Source organism: Colossoma macropomum, unplaced genomic scaffold (genome assembly GCF_904425465.1).
Source record: "Colossoma macropomum unplaced genomic scaffold, Colossoma_macropomum, whole genome shotgun sequence".
In the NCBI taxonomy this organism is placed as follows: Eukaryota; Metazoa; Chordata; class Actinopteri; order Characiformes; family Serrasalmidae; genus Colossoma; species Colossoma macropomum.
In genome coordinates, this window is record NW_023494787.1 from 23567999 (window position 1) to 23587598 (window position 19600).

A 19600-nucleotide genomic window follows, 5' to 3' on the forward strand; every position below is an offset into this window, starting at 1 on the left:
CTCTGCCTCCTGCTAACTCCCTGACTCTCTCCCTCCCTCTTTCTCCTCGCTCTCTCTATCTCTCCATCCTTCTCTCTCTCTCCCTCCTTCTTTCTCCTCTCCCGTCTCCATCTCTTTATCTCTCTTCCTCCTTCTCATCTCCCTCTCTCTCTTTCTTTCTCCCTCTGTCTCCTCTCCCTCTATTTCTCTCTCTATCTCTCTCCATCTGTCTCTCTCTCTCATTCTCCTCTCCATCTGTCTCTCTCTCTATCTCTCACCCTTTCTTCTCTCCCTCTGTCTGTCTCTTTCCCTCTTTCTCATTTTCCTGTCTCTCTCTCTCTGTCTCCCTCCCTCTTTTTCCTCTCCCTCTCTCTCGCTCTCACTCTCCCCCTTTTCTCCTCTTCTCTCTCTATTTCTCCCTTTTCTCCTCTCCCTGTCTCTCTTTTTTCTCTCCCTTTCTCCTCTCCCTCTGTCTCTCTATTTCTCTCTCCCTCTGCCTCATCTCTCTCTCTATCACTCTCCCACTTTCTGCTCTCCTCTCTTTCTCCCTTTTTCTCCTCTCCCTGTCTCTTTCTCTCTCATTCTCCTTTCCCTCTGTCTCTTATTCTCTCCACTTCTTTCACCTCTTCCTGTCTCTCTCTCTCCCTTTCTCCTCTCCCTGACTCTTTATCTCTTTCTCCTCTCCTTTTGTCTCTATCTACCTCTTTCTCTTCTATCTCTTTTTCTTTCTTCTCATTTCTTTCTCCCTCTCTCTTTCTTCCTCTCTGTATTTCTCTTGCTCTCTATTTCCCCTCCCTTTCTCTCTCTCTCTCATTCTCAGCTGTTCTGGCCAGGCTGTTGGCCAGAAGCCAATGTAAAACACAAGCAAGTCAAACCAATTCATCATAGCAGAGAAGGACGAGTGGAAGATGAGCGACAGTACGAGAGAGAGAGAGAAAGAGAGAGAGAGAGATGAGAAATGGATTTCCATGAAAGCCTGTGTTTTATGCTGTATTATATACAGTGCTTTATTTATTTATCAGGGACAACACACACTAAACAGCACTATTATTTGATGATATATAATTTGCCAAATGGCTGTCATTTTCAGCATCTTCTTTCATTATTGCTCTCTCATTCACACCCATGCACACACATCCATATGTACACATCTCACATGCTCTGTCCATGAGTGAACTCACCCCCACAGTCAGGGCCAAATCTACCCCTTAATCACGTGTTTTACCAAATTACACCACAAAGAAACCCTGTCATTACAGAGGAGGATACGCAGGCATACAGTCACATGCAGAATGTGCAGGCACTCTGGTCAGTAGGTTCAGAAAGCTAGAACCCATATCATACTGTCATAGTCGAGGCAAAACCTCTTATATCTGAAATGGAGGTTTTACAGGAGAAAAAAAAACACTCTTAACTTCAGAATATCTCAGTATAAATTTATAGGTGAAGGAAAAACATTAAGTTTTATTCCAAGTAAGTTTGGAATAATTCCTGTTGGTCCTTTCAGCATGAAATGTTCATGTAATGTCAAGGGCAGCCAGCATTTTGAAATGAAGTTATGAAGAAAACAAATTGAGTTTTTATATGGCATATTTTTATTGCTTTTTTGGTCTTGTTTTTGCTTATTGGGAACTCTCTTACTCGTGAATTTCTATGTGTTGTTTCACCAAGGTCTTTGCTGATCTGTCTTATATGGCTCTAAGTGGTTGAGATATTTTGTTCTGTGACAACTTTTAATTTCAGTTGTCTTTTTTTTTTTTACAACATTTGAAAATACCAGCTGCTTTTAAAATTGCGGTTACGTTTCAAGGCCAATAAAACTTTGTACAGCAAACCTTTTTTAAAAGCTCTATAAAGATGCAAAAAAAGATATTTATATTTGTATGTATGTTTGGAGATATGGCTATCGAGTCTTCATTTAAACAGTGTTGATAGATGGAGGTGACAATTTAAGAAGTAACACTTAAAATTAATATTTTTTTAACTTTTATGCAATTGAAATAAACAGTAATGCAATTTTTTATGTGGAAAAAGTAAGTACAGCCCTACAGATATCACTGATTCAAATATGCCAAATTGAAATCAGCTGCACCTGGTCAGGTTCTAATGATTAGAACATCGTTAGAGAATTTCTTGAAGGAATCTGTCTTATTTAAACCTCAGATATCTGGTCTGATTTGCTCTTTGTTATTGGAGTGTATAGTATCATCATGCCTGGATCAAAAAAGCTCTCTGAGGCCTTCAGAATGAAAGTTGTAGATGCCTATGACACTGTCCAAAAGATCATCTACAAGTGTAGAAGTGAAGAAGGTTTAAAACCAGTGCCAACTTGTCTATGCCAGGCTGCCCCAGGAGCCCAGGAGCAGACCATAAAATGCTAAAAGAAGTCTCCAAGAACCCCAAAATGTCATCACAGGACCCGCAGGTAGCTCTTGCCACTGTTGATGTAAAAGTGTATGCATTTACCGTTACAAAAAGACAGAATTTGACCTACATGGGAGGAGCACCAGGCGGAAGCTTTTGCTGTCTAAGAAGAACATTTGGGGCAAAACAAAAGTTTGCTAAAGAATATCTAGGCAAAAATTGGGACTTCTGGAACAATGTGCTATGGACAGACGAGTCAAAGATAGAGATGTTTATCCACAGTCCCAGAATCTATGTTTGGTAAAAACCAAAGACAGCATTTGATCAGAAGAACCTCATCCCAGCTATAAAGCATGGTGGTGGAAATGTGATGGTTTGGTGCTGCTTTGCTGCCTCAGGGCCTGGCCTACTTGCATTCATAGAATCAACTAAGTTTTCTTTTTCATACCAGAGGGTGCTTGAGGAGAATGCAAGACCATCTGTAAAACAGTTGCTGAAGAAGTGGACCTTCCAACAGGATAATGATCCCAAACATACAAATAAATTCACCAAGGAATAGTTCTAAAGGAAGAAATGGAGGGTTATAGAATGGCCTATTCAGAGTCCAGATCTGAATTCCATTGAAATGCTGTGGGGGGATCTGAAACAGGCTGTACATACAAGAAATCCCTCAAATATTGCAGTTGAAAGAGGTCTGCAGAGAGGAATGGGCAAAAAGTTCTTCGAGTAGATGTGAGAAATCAGTAGACAGTTATAGGAAACACCTCCATACTGTTGTTTCTGCCAAAGAGGGCAGCACCAATTACTGAAGCCAGAGGTGTATTTACTTTTTCAACAGACAAAAATAACATTGTTTTTTTGTAAATAAATGATTGCAAAGTCATATTTCCATTGTTTTTGTTCTGTTACATACATAACTATACACACTGTTTAACTGAAGATCAAATACTGATATGTTACTGATATGTCCATATATATCCACATATGTACTTACTTGATAGTCACATGACTGTATATTTTCATATATATATATATATGTGTGTGTGTGTGTGTGTGTATAAGTTTCTATATATATATATATATATAGACAGATAGATATAGAGATAACATGTGAAATTTTTTCTTGTAATGGAAGTTAATGTAAAAATCTTTTTACATTACATTTTTTGAAATTTTGACACAAAGTAAAGATCAGCTGGTGTTTATAAATAACTTTCAAAAGGAAAAATGGAAATATGAGGTTTTGTCCTGACAACGATGAGATATTCATTTAGGATACTGAAAAAGTGTTTCTTGAGTTGATGTTTACCGAACAGTCAGCCTATGGTTTGCATAATTGTACATAGTGTGGTGCACATGGAGTGGCTATTTGAGCAGTGCTCTGTGGTGAAGAGCTATTAAAACAAAGTGCATTGTGTGCTTTGTTAAGCCTGAATTCTTGTCTCCGCCCTGTGACACCTTCAAAACAGACCAGCAGAACATCATTTGTGCTGTTTTGACAGCTGATGTGATGACCGCTGTGTGTGTGTGTGTGTGTGTGTGTGAGAGAGAGAGAAAAGAACAGACAGGCTGAAGGTGAATGTGGTGGTATGTTTGGGGGTGTTGGGCCCTATTGGGATGGTGGGGTATGTGTGTGTGGGAGGGAGTTGCTGTGTTTTTAATGTTTTTGGGGTCTTGCTGGGACACTGGCCAGCCAATCATATCAAACGTGGGGGGAAGGGAAGAGAGGGGATAAAGAATGATGAAGGAAAAGAGGAGTGAAAGAGGGGGAATTCTAAAGGAAGAAGGGCCAAGGCAGCGGGGGTGGTGGTGGGGGGGCGTGATGGGAAAGAGGGCAGCCTGCTGCTGGACCATAGCTGAGCTCCACACAACTTTTGCTTTGTTAGGGACTGCTGCAGAAATACGTCTTCCTAGCTTGGTTTGTTATTGAATGAACTGTGAGGCTTGTTGGCTTTACAAATATGCAAAATTTTTATTTTTTTAAGGTAGAAAAGTCCCTGTGTGCTAACTGTACTTTATTTTATTGAATGGAAATGTGTTGGATATTTAATTCAACTTCATACAATAATTTATCTGAGCGTTTTTGTGGTGCACTCTAAGCTAAAAATAAATACATGTATGAATACATAAGTATGCACACAGCCTCAGACGCATACACAAAGCAAGCAAAACAAAAGGCTTGGTTTGGGGCTGTAGCTGCTAATGTAGCTGCTGATGGGTTTGCGTTATTGGAAAGAAGGTAATTCCTCGCTGTTTTATTTGCGACTCTTTGAGAGTGAGCTGACACGTTAGGTGTGAGGGAAGGTTTTTCTCCTGCTGGATTTGGAAACCCTTTAAAAGGGAAACTGGGTTAAAGGCAAGGGTTGCCCCTAGCAACGGGCCTCCCTGTAAAATGGCTCCCCACGCTAGACCCTTCTGTTCACACATCCTCACACACACAGCAGTGAATTAATTTAACCTTAATCATACATTAAAGCTGTGCAAACTCAGTATGTTTTTAATTATATAGAATAACAAACAACTATATAAAAATAGCCTGCCTTTGGCGCATTACAGAGCTGAATCACTGTCATCCAGGAGGACTTTATTTTTATTATTATTATTATTATTATTATTATCATTATTATTATTATTATTGATGTCAGTAAAAATCATCCAAACATGCTCACACTGAATACTTCTAATGTAGTTGCATGTCTGAGATGCATTGTTAATCATTTTCTTTGAAACATAAATAACATGCTTCCTAAAGGTCCATATCCTACATTTTTCTTGTATTTAATTTTTTCCACACATTTTTTGTGGGTTTGTGCAACAAAACCAGTTATCATCCTTTAGAATTAAACCGGCTGCTTTTGTTATTGTACACTGATACATGCAAATGACCTCTGTTTTGATTGGCTGCCTTGTATTGTGCTTCATTCAAAAAGCAGTACAGGTTGAAATAATCCTTATAACTTTAGCATGAATAGGAGGGGTATTGCTACAGGCTGAATAGGCAGATATAGATAAATGAGTTGGATTTTGTGACATCTCAAACACACTGATTTCAAAATGGGTTGTTTTTGCAGCTTTTTTCCATACATGCAATAGGGAGTTACTGGTACGTTTGAAACTTTAACAATGATCACATACTGCATCAGATCTTTTAATATTAATAAGGAGAGGAAAACTTTAATGATACAGGCCCTTTAAGAGAAGCATTCAGCTCTAAGCCAGTTTTGCATTTGAATCATCATGGCACAATCACATGTTCTAATGAATGTCTTTATATTCCTGTTCTTGCTCTTTCAGACACAGCGTAGTTCATCACGGCCAGTGGATGAGGAGAGCTCTGGAGATGACTTCTACGATGATGAGGACCTTTTCTCTGGTTCAGGCTCTGGCTGTGAGTCTGTGTGTATGTGTTTGTTTGTTTGTGTGTGTGTGTGTGTGTGTGTTTGTGTGAGACCAAAAACACTGAAGCACGGCCAAAATTATTGAAGGCCATCATCACAGTGCAAAAAACAAACAAACAAAAACACAAAACCTGTATCTCCGAAACAGTAACTTTACAAGGGAAGGCAAAACCATTCTTTACTTTTAATGTAATTTAATATAAATAGATTTTATTCCAATTCTTTTTGGCGCATTTCTTTTGGTCCATCTTCATGAAATTTTCACACAATGTAAAGCTCAGCTGTTATGCTTAAATTATGTAGAATAATAACAATTTGGTAAAACTGAGATGGAATTAAGATGGATTTCCATTCAAAACAACCATTGTGTTGTTCATTTTTCAGGAGATATTTCTGAGGAGATATAAGATATAAGATAATCCGTTTGTATGAGGAAGGGGAAAGTTAAAGGAAAATAAGCATTTCCACAAGAATTTCCAAAACTTTTCAAAACATTATTAAGAGATACAGAGAAAACATGAGTCCTAACAATCATGCAAAACCTGGTAGACCACCAAATGGTCAATGTCAGATAAACAGTGCTTAAAGCTTTTATCTTTGAGAGAGGAGGAAGTCAAGCTCCACTCTTGCTTCAGATCTGAAAAAATCCACAGGTGTTTCTGTCCATCCTTCCACTGTGAGAAGACAACTCAACACTATGAGTCTGAAAGGATGTGCAGCTGTCAAGAATCCCTCACTGAGAAAAGGAAATAAATAAAAAATAAGAAAATCAAACAAAGCAGATGCTGTTGTTCTCAGAACAATGGACTGATGGATCCATCACTACTCAGTGATCTGGGACCTCATTATTTACAAATTATTTACAAATTAAGCCCTGGGCTTATGGTTCTGGACAGAGTGAAGGATAGACTATGGCCAGTTTCAGGGTCTTTAATGATTAGAGTTAGAGTTAAGATTAGTCGTAGAATTAGTGAGTTGTATATACACACAAATGTTATTACATTACACACTGAAGATGCTGACAAGGACAGCAAAAGGTAGTAAGTATATGCTCTATGTGTGTGCAAGAGAAAGAGAGAGAGAGAGAGAGAGAGAGAGAGAGAGACTTTGTGACAATGTGACAGCAAATCTGGATGAGTGTGAATTGCTTGTTGGGGTGGCAGCTGCGTTATTTAAAAGTCCTGCACACACGTCCAATCCCCAGACCAGCTGGTATGATTTTCTCAACACCTTTCCGTCTCTCTCTCCCCCACACACACTCACTCACGCCACACTTTCCACGAGTTCTTATGAGGATTTCAGCCCCCGTACTGTGAACCTGACACTCAGTAAAATGTCCCACATCATCTGTCACAGATCTCTCCTCCACTCTGTTAAGTAAAGAACGCCGCTCTTTGTGTGTGTGTGTTTTTCTGCGTGAACACCTGATTTGCAGACAGTAATCAGATTACTGTAAATAAGATCACTTAATCTGCTGGAATCTGGGTGTGGACAGCTTTTTTTTTCTGTGTGTGTGTGTGTGTGTGTGTGTTTGTGTATGTGTGTTTGTGTATGTGTGCCATAGTGGTTGCAGTTTTTCTGAAACCACTGAGGATTTTATTAATGCATTCCAGTCACTTGTATGTATGACTCAGTTCTGTACAAAAGCAGGAGGCCATCCTTTATTAATTCAAATTCCAGTCAAATGGTCATTCAGTACAGGTCTTGCATTTTTCAGTAGGTATTCCTGAGGAGGTTAAATATTAGTTGAAGGGGAAAATCAAAGGAAAATAAGTGAAAAACAGGAGTTTCCAAAACTGTAGTTATTAACAACTATGCAAGCTATGCAAACCATCAAATAAACAGGTCGTAAAGCATTTATCTTTGAGAGAGAGGAGAAAATCAAGCTCCACTCTTGCTTCAGGTCTAAAAAAACCCACGGATGTATCTCTCTGTCCTTCCACTGTGAGAAGACAACTCAACACTATGAGTCTGAAAGGATGTGCAGCTATCAAGAAGCTGTTACTGAAAAAAGTAACTAGACCAAAAAGGAAAACTTGCAAATCAAACGAACAATGTACTAATCTTTTCAGAACAGTCAACTGACCGCCCCCAGAGTCCAGTCCTCAACATCACTGAATGTGTTTGGGATTATTTGGATCGTGAGAAGCAGAAAATGCAACCAACTTCTAAGAATGAATTTTGGAGGCGTGGAAAAGTATCAAAAGTTTGACATTATATTTACATTATTTTTAGTTGTTGAGGTTTCTGTGTGATTTCCTGTTAAATATGAGTTTTCTGATGGTGAAAAAGGAATAACTTGTATTTGATGGCCTTTTTGACTGGACATTAAATAAATGAAATGTTAATCAAGCAAGTTCATGTAAATAAAATTTAATTTCAACAAATTTTGGACCATTTCTGTTGGTCCATTCATCATTAAGTGTTCTCACAATGTAAAGGGCAGCTGGTGTTTGAAAGAATAAAAACTGAGTTTTGATGTACTGACTTGACAGCAGCAGACGTGACAGTGTATCGGCAGAGTCAGCGTGTGTTGTAGCATGTTGACTAAGTTGCTTGGCAGTACTTTACAATAATTACACTGGGCCTTGCTGTTAATTTGATCAAAATATCATACCAGACATTAAAGTGTTGAAAAATATTGATCTTCCATTTCTGTCTCTCCATCTATCTCTTCATCTAGACCCAGAAGTAGAAGTAAGTCCCACTGAAAAGGGTGTGTCCTTCACCACAGAAGAGCCCCTCCCACTTTCAACAACACAGGCCACTGGACCCGCCCCCTCTGCCCCACCGGCTGCAGAACCCAGCAGCACCCCTCCACCAGAAACTGAGAGAGAGAGTGGTGTGGAGTGGGAGAGAGAAATTGAGAGGGAAAGGGAACTGGAGATGGAGAGAAAGAGAGAGCAGGAGGAAATGGAGAGGGAGCGGGAAAAAGAGCAAGAAAGAGAGCGAGAGAAGGAAAGAGAGAGAGAGCGAGAGAGAGAGAGAGAAAGAGAACGAGAGAAGGAGAGGGAAAGAGAGCGAGAAAGGGAAAGAGAGAGGGAGAGAGAGCGTGAAAGAGAGCGAGAGAGGGAGAGAGAACGAGAAAGAGAAAGGGAGAGAGAACGTGAAAGAGAGAGAGAAAGAGAGAGAGTAAGGACAAGGACTACGATTGAGCCCCGGTACCCTACAGTTCCCGTGGTGATTACAGACTCTCCTGTAACACTGGGTGACACGGAGGACCTGAGCACTGCAGAAGAAGAGGAGGATCTCTTCATCACCACGGAAACATCACCTCCATATGATCCATTCAGCACTGAGGAAACCTTGACAGATGACATCACTACCACAGAGGTTCTTCCCACCACTGTTGCCTCCACCACAGCTCAGCCCACCACGAGTCCAACCACGCCCAGCACTGCCCCTGTGCGGCCACAGAAACCGCAGACCACACCCAGCAGAGCCAGACCCACTGAAAGCAGCGCACGACCAGTGCTTACCTCTACAGTACAGGTAACACCCAACACCAAGGACTGAGTTAGTTCCATGTGGGGTTCTGCAAGGCTGCATACTTGGCCCAACAAAGTTCAGAGAAACCACTGTTACGCTGTTCCATGGAAAAACACATATTAATAAAAAAAACATTGAACTACTATATTAACCGCAGGTTTGCTGTAAAGAGTCTAAAAGCTTGAAATTGTAAGTTTAACTTTGTACTTTGGTAAACAGTATATGAAAAGCCAACAGTATTTACTCTTACAGTTGCCTTGCAAAAGCGTTCAACCCCCTTAGAAGTCATCTGATTTTTCTGGATTACAAATGACACTTTGATATTTTGTGCTGTCATATATTATTTCAACAGAACGACTCTTAAAATTAATAAACTTAAAGTGATACTGGTTTTGTAAAGGAAATACTCCGTGCTAAAAATTACTAACTGGAAAATGCTGTTTGCATAAGTTTTCAGCTTGTGTGCTATGGAAGCTCCAGGTTTACACAAATGAAAGATATTGCCCTAACGAAGATACAGTTGGCCTACAATTGGCCTCTACCTGTGAATCATTAAACAAGTTAATCTTCTCTAGGTAAAATACCCTGTTAATTCAAATACCATGAGCAGACTGTGAATCTGAAGGAAAGCTGTAAAAAATGAAGACCAAAGAACATTTTAAGTAAATTAGAGACAAAAACATGCACAAGAAAAAGGAAAAGGATACAAAATAATATCCAAGTGTTTAGATATCCTAGAAAGTGCTGTTGGATCACTTGTGAGGAAATGGAAACTGCATTATACCATCAATGCACTGCCTAGACAAGGCCATCCCTCAAACCATGGCATCAGAGAAAGAAGGTGACTTGTGAGGGAAGCTACAGAGAGGTCAGTAATCACTTTGAAGGAGCTGCAGAGTTCAGAGTTGTTGGTGGCAACATCATGTTGTGGGGATGCTTTTCCTCAGCGGTGACTGGACATCCTGTTAAAACTGAAGAACGGATAGACGGTGCAAAATACAGTGAGATACTGCAAGACAAACTGCTTCAATCTGCTAAAGACCTAAACTTCACCTTCGAATGATCCCAAGCACAAGGCCAAAGCAACACAGGGGTCACTGAAGAACAAAAAGATGAATCCAAACGAGAATCTATGTCACTATTTGAAAAAACTGTCGTCAACAAGCATAATCCAATCAACCTGAACAACCTGGAGAAAATTTGCCAGGAAGAAAGCTGATAGAAACTCACCCTAACAGACTTCACACTGCTGTTCTTGCAGCAAAGGTGGTTTTACCAAGTACTTGTATAAAGGGGTTGAATATTTATGCAAACAGCATAATCAGTTTTTCATTTGCTTATAAAAAATTAATTCTGACTCTGAAAAAATTTCAAAGTTCATGTTTATTGGTTTTCATTGAAAAAACTGCTTGAAACAGTCTGTGCAAATGTCATTTGTAATCCAGATGAATCTGATGACTTTCAGGGAGTTTGAATACTTTAGCAAGGCACTGTAAAAAGTGCAGTATCAATGGGAGTACAAAATATACAGCAAACTTTTCAAATTTGACCAAAATTCTGCACTGTAGCTTTAAACATTTCTTTTTCTCTCTTTTACCTTCAGGTGAGGTCTCCAGAGTCAACAGTAAATAATGAAGTTGCAGCTGCAGGTCCCAGTGGGGATTCAGAGATCCGAGAGGATGAAGGTCGGGAAGGCAATGAAGTGGGACGAGGCAAAGGTGTGACCGACACAGGGGCGGAGCCTGATTTGACTGGCAACACAATAGATACAGGAAGTTCAGCTGCTCAGCTTCCTCAGAAGAACATCCTAGAAAGGAAAGAAGTTTTGATAGGTAAGAAAAGAAAACCTGTAGATCTCAAATAAAGTTCTGAAGGACACTGACTTTCATGAATGTAATATACAGAGAATAAGCTGGTGTTACACAGTAAAACTGCCACTGTTGTTGAGCTACTTTATATAGAGTTGGATTCATGACATTAGAAATCTGAATTTAAATGTCTTTATTCTGAATCTGTATCATATCATTTGAAACTAAATTCTGAACTGAAACTGAATTTTGAAGTCTGTAGGAGAGCAATATAAATCCTGAAACTTAAATTTGATAATATACAACTGAACTTCTGAAGTTCAGTTTCTAAAAAGCATCCAGTTTTTCTTTCACTTCCAAAACAACATCCGAGTGTCTTGCAGGCTAAACCCAATCTCTTCTTCGCTGCCCCCTTTCCCTTGTAGCTACATTCACTAGTCATTTTACCAAAAAGCACCTACCATACAGGAACACTTTGTTATTGCCTGATGCTGTGTTTGACTGCTTTTGCCTGCCAGACAAACCTTACAAACCTTAAATTCTGTTTCAGTTCAGAATTAAATTCAGATGGTATGATACAGATTCAAAATAATAACCTTCAAATTCAGATTTTGCATTCAAATTCAAATTTCTAATGGTATGAATCTACTTGAATTGTGGTAATATTACTGTGTATCATTGTGCTCAAAACGTCCTCACTTCTGTTTGTTTCTTTGTCTTTCTGTTTGTCCTTCCCTCCTTATTTTCTATTTCTAGGCTTAGTTTGAATCAGTATGTATTTGTCTGTTTGTCTCAATCACAGATTCTAGGTCAAGGTATCATCAGCGATCACACTGGGGCCATGTAGGCACTAGCTTCTTGAATTTTTATGATTTCATTAACATATGCATTTAAAATATTAAAAGCTGTGTGGCTCACAGCTTTAGTGGGATCAGTAAATCTTCTATCATGGCTTTATGCTTCATCATCTCCTAACTTGTGTTGGTGTTGGTGAACGTCTCACTATCAAACTTGGTTAAACTGTCATACCAGTTCTACATCAAGATCTCATGCATTCTCATCTTAAAGATATATTAAGGGAGGACGTCCTTGGCTCTGCAGCCATCATTTAGTTTCCAAAACTATTTCCTGATATATAGTCATTCTGGTCCCACAAACCTAAGGAGATGTCTCCACTGAACCTATTTTAATCTCCCTGTGGTAAATACAGCCCTCTCCTCCTGTCTGTTTTTCATTTCATCATTTGCTCCTCTCTCCCACTCTCTCACACATTGTCTCTCTCTCCTCAGCTATTCTGATTGGGGGACTGTTTGCCTTTGTATTTGCAGACTTCCTGGTGATAGGTAAAGCTGAGCTTTAGGGTAGAGTGATCTTAGTGCGTACTTTGTGCATCATCCTAAAGCCCCACTCTACACTCAAGGTTCTTTAAGGGTTCTTTGGTAAAGGGAATGGTTTTATTTAGAACCGTGAGTTCTGTATGGAAGCATTTCATGCTTAAATTGTTCTTTGCATGGTGAAATGGTTCTTGATGGAGAGTGTGTTGTACATGGTTCTATGTACGACCTTTTTGAAAATGGTCTGGTTATAGCATACGCTAGACATAATTTGGTTACAAATAAGCTTGAACCATTTTCAAAAAGGTTCTGTATAGAACCATATACAGCACATTCTTCATCAATCTCAAGAATTTTCTTTACTAAAGAACCCTTGAAGAACCATCTTTTTAAGAGTGTAGATTTACTGCTCAAAAGGCTACATGTAGATTAAGGCCTAAACCTCTAAACCTCTCCTGTCTGCTTTTGTTTAAGTGTATGTGTGAATTTGTGCTTGTTCACCTTTTTCTTTCTCTCATTCCTTTATTTGTGTATGTTTTGTAATATATATTCTAATTTAAATGAAATAATACTTAATATTATGTGTTAATTACCTAAATCAGTAGATCTATACAGAAGAAACGCTTGTACATTCATTTACGGTGAGGAAAAAGAGAGAGAAAGAGCGTGTGTTATATTAGGTGTGCAGAATGACAGTGTAACCTGTGAAGAGGTGGGTAGTGCACTAGTTACATTTATTTACATGCATTTAAGTGAAATTCTGATGCATTTGCACATTTGTATTTTCAGATGATAATACATATACTCATGTATATTTATACAAGCCATTCACATTTAGTTCCTTTTTTGGGTTTAATTTCCTTCTGGGCTGTTGTTTCTGAATCTGCACTGCTTTGCTGATGCTCACACCTCTCATCTTCCAGTTTTAGCATTCTTGAAAAAAAAGGAACCCAAAAAGAGAAGAGTAGCACTTAGCAAACTTCTCTTCCTGTGCTGATAGATGCTGGATGTACTAAGAAATTCCATTGTAGTTCTATAAACAAATCAGTACTAGGCCTGTCACCATCATGACATTTTAGCTAACGATTAAGTGCCATATAAATAACTGCAATTAACAGTTCGTTAAGTTTTGTTCATTCTATGCAGCTATTAAAGTGTAAGCCTAAGGTGCCAAATTGTCTGATTAGCTACAGTGCTGAGAAAAAGTATTTGCCCCTTCCCACTTTCTTATATTTTTGCATGTTTGTCACACTTAAATGTTTCAGATCATCAGACTACTTTTAATATTAGACACTGATAACCTGAGTAAATACAAAATGCCATTTTAAATGATGACCATTTATTGAAGGAAAAATGCTATTCAGCCCTACCTTGTCCTATGTGAAAAAGTAATTGCCCCCATAGCAACTAAATCAGCCAGTTAAGCAAATTCAATTGACTATTGGGTTTAATTTCATGAGCCACACACCCAGACATGATTACTGCCAGACCTGTTCACTCTAAACATCACTTAAATAGAACATGTCTGGCAATGTGAAGCAGGCTAGACGATCTCAAAAAGCAGCACATTTTGCCACGCTCTAAAGAGATTCAAATACAAATGCAAAACAAAGTAACAGCCAGACCTGTGAAACAAAGAAATCTACCAGTTTGTAAAGGGTTACAAAGCCTTGTTAAGGCTCAGGGACTCCAGCGAACCACAGTGGGAGCCATTATACACAAAAGGATAAAACTTGGAACAGTGGTGGATCTTCCCAGAAGTGGCTGGTCTACCAGAATTTCACCAAGAGCACTTTGACGACTCATCTAGGAGGTCCCAAAAGAACCCAGGCGAACATCTAAACAACTGCAGGCCTGATTCACCTCAGTTAAGGTCAATATAGAAAGACACTGGGCAAAAGTGGCATCCATGGGAGAATCGCAAGGCGTAAACCACTGCTGACCAAAAAGAACACAAAAGCTTGTCTCGCATTTGCCAAAAACCATCTAGATGACCCCCAATAATTTTGGGATAATATTCTGTGGACTGATGAGTCGAAGGTGGAACTTTTTGTAAGACATGGGTCCCGTTCCATCTGGTGTAAAACTAACACCACATTCCGCCTTAAGAGTATCATAACAACAGTCAAACATGGTGGTGGTAGTGTGATGGTCTGTGGATGCTTTGTCTCTGCAGGACCTGGACGACCTTAAATGGGCAGTTCATGCTCGTAGTAACAACTGAAATCAGATTAGGTTTGGGGGCAACTTTTTCAAATGCCTTAAATAGGTTTTTAAATAAATATTTATCTTCAATAAATTGAATGATCATTTAAAAGCTGCATTCTGTGTTTACTCATATTGTCTTTATCATATATTAAAATTAGTTGGATGATCTAGAACATTTACATGTGACAAATTGTCTTGATTCCTAGCTTCCAAGATGTGACAAATGCAGCTAATGCTTAAGTAAACATCGCCACTCATTGCTGCCCTCTAAAGGTGTTATTGCGCCTAGTCAAAAGTTTGAATTTTTGTTGTTTTCGTAAGACCCACAACGTCTCAATAAACACGCTTTCTGCTATTTGCCTCAACTCAATGGATAAAAGCGCACATATTCTGTTGGCTGTGACATGATTGTGAAAGCTAACAACTGTTCAAAAGCTTCAATAACTGTGCTAAAGTGATTATGTCAGCTTAAATAACTACTAAGGTGATTATGTAATAAATGTGACAAGCCTACTTATAACTTGAGTTTTTTGGACCTGGCACTTTTTTCCCAGGTTACTTTTACTTCTACTTGTGCCATTATTTTAACAAACAATACTCTCACCTGAGCTAGGGTTTAGGCTACACTGTAAAAAAAAAAAAAAATACATACATATACATACTTATTTTAACAATGCTGCTGTTAATTTACAGAAATAAAACATTAATTCACCAAAACAAATGCTCACCTTTATTAGACATTTGCGTTTAATAGTTGTTACTGTTATTATTATGCTAAAATCCTGTATGTCAGAATTACTAGTTGAACTATTGAATTACAGTAAAAGGCAGTATTTCTAACAAATTAAATGACTGTAATTTTACAGATTTTTACCATCACTGAGAAGACATACTTTTACTGTTAATTAACAGGTTTAACCTCTGCTGTTGTACATTTTACCATTTTTTACAGTGTACTCTACCCATCTCTAAACCTGTGTCTGTGCTCTAATAACAAGTACCTCTCTCTGTCTACCTAGCGGTGATTGTTGGAGGTGTCGTTGGTGCGCTCTTCGCCGCATTCCTGGTCATGTTACTTGTTTACCGGATGAAGAAGAAGGATGAAGGCAGCTACACTCTGGAGGAGCCCAAACAAGCCACAGTCACCTATCAGAAACCAGACAAGCAGGAGGAATTCTACGCCTAGAAACCACACACTCTCCTTCTTGCATCCCTCGATCCTTCTAGTCTCCTCTTCCTCTTGCCCTCCTTTCCTCCCTCCCTTCATCTCACTCTCTTTCTCTCCTGACTCCCTCTTTTTCTCCATGAGAGTGCCTCTCACTCTACGGACTTGGGACTTTCTTTTGAATGGATTAAAAAGATAAAGAAAAAAAGGAAGTGGCTGCGGTGAGGATTTTGGGGATTGGGCTAGGGAAGGGTAGGGGTTTCACACATATGAAGAAAAGGAAAAAAAGACAACTTTTTTAAACTATTGATATGATTAGGATTGTTGTTCTATAAAATTATAACATGAAACTTTTTTGTAAAGACACACATGCTCTTCAACTGCACAATATTCCTCTCCAGCTGAACATGGGAGTCGAGAAGCAGGAAAGAGGGAGCAAGGAAGGAAAGTAAAAAGACAGAGAGGGTCATGGAGGGACAGAGAGGGCCGAGAGGGAGGGAGCAAAAGGATAGAGGAGTGGAGGAGGAATGCCGAGACCACGCTACTCCGAACAGATCGCACTTCTGTCACAAAGGCTAAAGGTCAAATGTTGTGCGGTGCCTTCCATTTCCCTGGTGCTAGAAGCTGAGCTTGAGCAGAGAACGGTGGGTTTGTGTGCTTGTTTTGTGTATGGGACTGTGCGGCCTGACAGCGCTGCCATCTGTGACCTTAGCCCAGCCGCACAGCCCCATACACACACACGTATGCGCACAGTCTGACTCCCTCTGCTGGCGAGAGTGTCTGTCAGCAAGGCCAGCCTCAATGACTGTAGTACTATTTGTTTGGAGCAGGGAGCCTGGAAAAAAATCTGTACGTTTAACACAGCACATAAAACGGTGAGGAAACATTTGCTGTGAGGGAGTGCATGCAAAAGAATCAGAGGATTAGCCCCTCCTCTGTTCTGTACAAAGACAATTAGTTATCAATAGTAATAATAATCAATAATATATCAGCAGCTCTGAATGGAAGGTAAAAGAAGATAATAATATTAGTAGTGAAGGATATTATCTATTTAGCTGTGCAGTAAAAGTTTTATTGGTGTAAATATCAACTCCTTTTTTAATTTCGATTTATCATGCTTTTAATGATGTCTTTTACTTAATAAACGTCTTTGCACACACACATATCACTTAAAAAAATATCAAAAACGCAATGTTACAGGAATCTAAAGAGGATTTTTTTAATTTAACACCTTCTTTTCCATCACTTCAGCCAAAAAAAGGAAAGAAAAATATTTTCCATGTTTTCAGTATTTTATTGATCTTTGATCAGGTTTCTGGCCTTTGTGTAAAAAAAAAAAAAAGCACAAGCTCACAAGACTGTGTCTCACTTGCATATTGGCACTCTCACACAACCACATTTATACACATAACACACTCTACGCTGAATAGGCTGAATTCAGAGAAGGGTTAGGAGATATGGTAGAAAATCAGTAGGTAGGAATTGGATTTTGGGTCAAGATTAAAGTAAAAGGCAAAAGACTGATGGTTCATGAGGAATATTGTGTTTTCATAATGGGACACATCTGCTTAAGGCATTCTATAATGTAGGACTTATTATTATAATTGTGAAATTCCAGAGAGGGTCAGAAGAGGGCTGCTTTCGATTATGTTCCATTGTGTTCAAGTGCTGTACACCAAGGTCACTAAAATATAAATGGCTGCACAGTTAGAGTTAGCTAAGAGTGCATGATGTAGCAATAATGCAGCTATTTAACATCAATACACTCATATGCTGTCACCCTCAAGTGCTGGTGAGGGAGAATGTACCACGTGCTCTCATGCAGATGAGATGCAATGCCACTGCCTGGCCTTTGTAACCTTGACAAACTCTGTAGTGAGAGGCTGATTGGCGTTACCAATATGATCACATATCATTTCATGTGTCATAGCAGAGGGAAGGGTTTGGAGTGGGTCTGTGTGCCACAGCACAAACATTAGAGCACTGCGACGTGGCCTATTGTAGGTCCCTCACTGCCCATCGTAGCAGACCACTGATAAAGTCATTAATTGAAAACATATCACTATGATTGGAGGGTTCAAGGGGCTATAATGCTAACAGACTGCATTGAACCACATTTCATAATACAGCCCATTTGTTTATTATGAAGGCGCTGCAATACTTGCCGATAGACAATGTGTGCAGGTCCCACATTGGAGGCTGCATTCAAAAGATGTGGGGAAATCTTGCCATGGGGTTGTAGGTTGTACAACTATCTAAGATTGTAATATCAGTCCAGTGCATCTGCACCTGTAGCTTGAATATTATGCTCTAACCTGTATGATCTTGTCATGCCTGTGTGTGCATGTGTGCCCATACGCTGGCTGGAATGTATCTGACAGATGTTTTTTTCCCTTTCCAGCGTTTCTTCCATCATGAGTGAGCTTATTTATGGAGCAGGATTTCTTCAGTTAGCTGGATAACTTAAGCCAGATAACAAGACTGGCCAAGATAAATGTCCCTCACTTCTCTGCTTAAAGGGTAACTTTGGTCAAAATGAAAAATGTACCCAAAGCATGTCTACTCACCTCCTTCATCAGTGCCACAATAATCTTGAGAGTAAGAGTTTAAGGTTTAAATACCTTAAAATCTCATAATTCTCAAAGGATACAACTAATATTTTACAGTTTTAGGCCATAATGCCCCTTTAACGTTTGGCTTAAATATTTTAACTAACTGTGATATCTCACTTCATGAAATAATGCCCAGATCACCCCCCCAAACATAAACACTTTCACCCTTGTTAGTGTAAAATGTGCAGATTCCCACATACACACAGTCCTCATTGTAAACAACACTGGTCACAACATGCGCCTTGCAACTGGGGCTTGGGACCAGACTGATAACATCTTATGCCTGTGATTCACTACACTAATGTATTGTCACGTACAGCTACACACAGTCTATGACAGTCATCATAACTCTAAAATACCTTTTAGAATCAGTACATTTACTACAGCAATTACAACTTACAACTGTTGGTATAATGATGTTTGGAATTTTTTTGGAATACCATCCACAAAAATAAAAAGTACTCCACCTGGCTGACCTACGTAGAACTGCTACCATCACAAGTACACACCCACATGCTCTCCAACACACCTGTTCACTTGGGAATGTCTGGCGGTCACTGTGTGTTAAAGTGAATAGATTTGTCTCAGTGGAACTTGTTCGATTGCTGTTTTTTCTACTCATCTACCTGTAACCTGTCACTCTTTCTGCCCATGGCCAAATGAAGAGGCGGGCCTTCCTGCACCCAGACCAGCATGGTCTTGATGTGATGGTTGCCCATTGTGTTTTATACATGTCCATTTTTTAAGAGCTGATTTTTCTTTTTCTCATTGGTTGGTTTGTGTATAAGGAGGCGAAGTTCTGTCACTAATATGCCACTCTGTTCTAAATAAAAGACCTTATTGGGTACTTGATTATCTCTCGTGTTCTTACTGCCTCATGGTTTTATAAAAGTCAGTTCAGTAGGCCACATATACTACTCATTTATGTAATTAATGTGAAATATACCCATGTAGATGTAAATATCTGCGCTCTATTTATTGAGGCCTGAAATGGGCTGTGTGAAGTGTGTTTATACTAAAAGCAATGTGTCCTAGGGATTTCCCTGTGGAATCACTGAATGCACACAGCTATCCCTGAATTTTGAAAATAGTAGGCGCACAGCACAACGTAAGGCCTACAGCAATATCTAATTATAAAGTAATCAGTATTCACTTCATCAGGAGTCCAAAGCCTGATCATGTTTGTTACATAAAGCAGTGTACAGAAATTACTCTTTAAGTATGTGTAGGTTCCATGTTACCA

General features: G+C 39.2%; 1 protein-coding gene across 1 annotated transcript in view; it reads left to right on the top strand.

The window, feature by feature from the left end:
* The window catches only part of sdc3 (syndecan 3), a 40557-nt gene extending 21348 nt beyond the window's left edge, over window positions 1–19209 (top strand). Inside the window, exons 2-6 of the mRNA XM_036566565.1 lie at window positions 5638–5731; window positions 8425–8585; window positions 8745–9233; window positions 10834–11062; window positions 15600–19209. Of these exons, the coding sequence (XP_036422458.1) occupies window positions 5638–5731; window positions 8425–8585; window positions 8745–9233; window positions 10834–11062; window positions 15600–15766 (1140 nt within the window). The 3' untranslated portion in view covers window positions 15767–19209. The remainder of the gene's footprint in view (window positions 1–5637; window positions 5732–8424; window positions 8586–8744; window positions 9234–10833; window positions 11063–15599) is intronic.
* The last annotated feature ends 391 nt before the right edge of the window (window positions 19210–19600 follow it).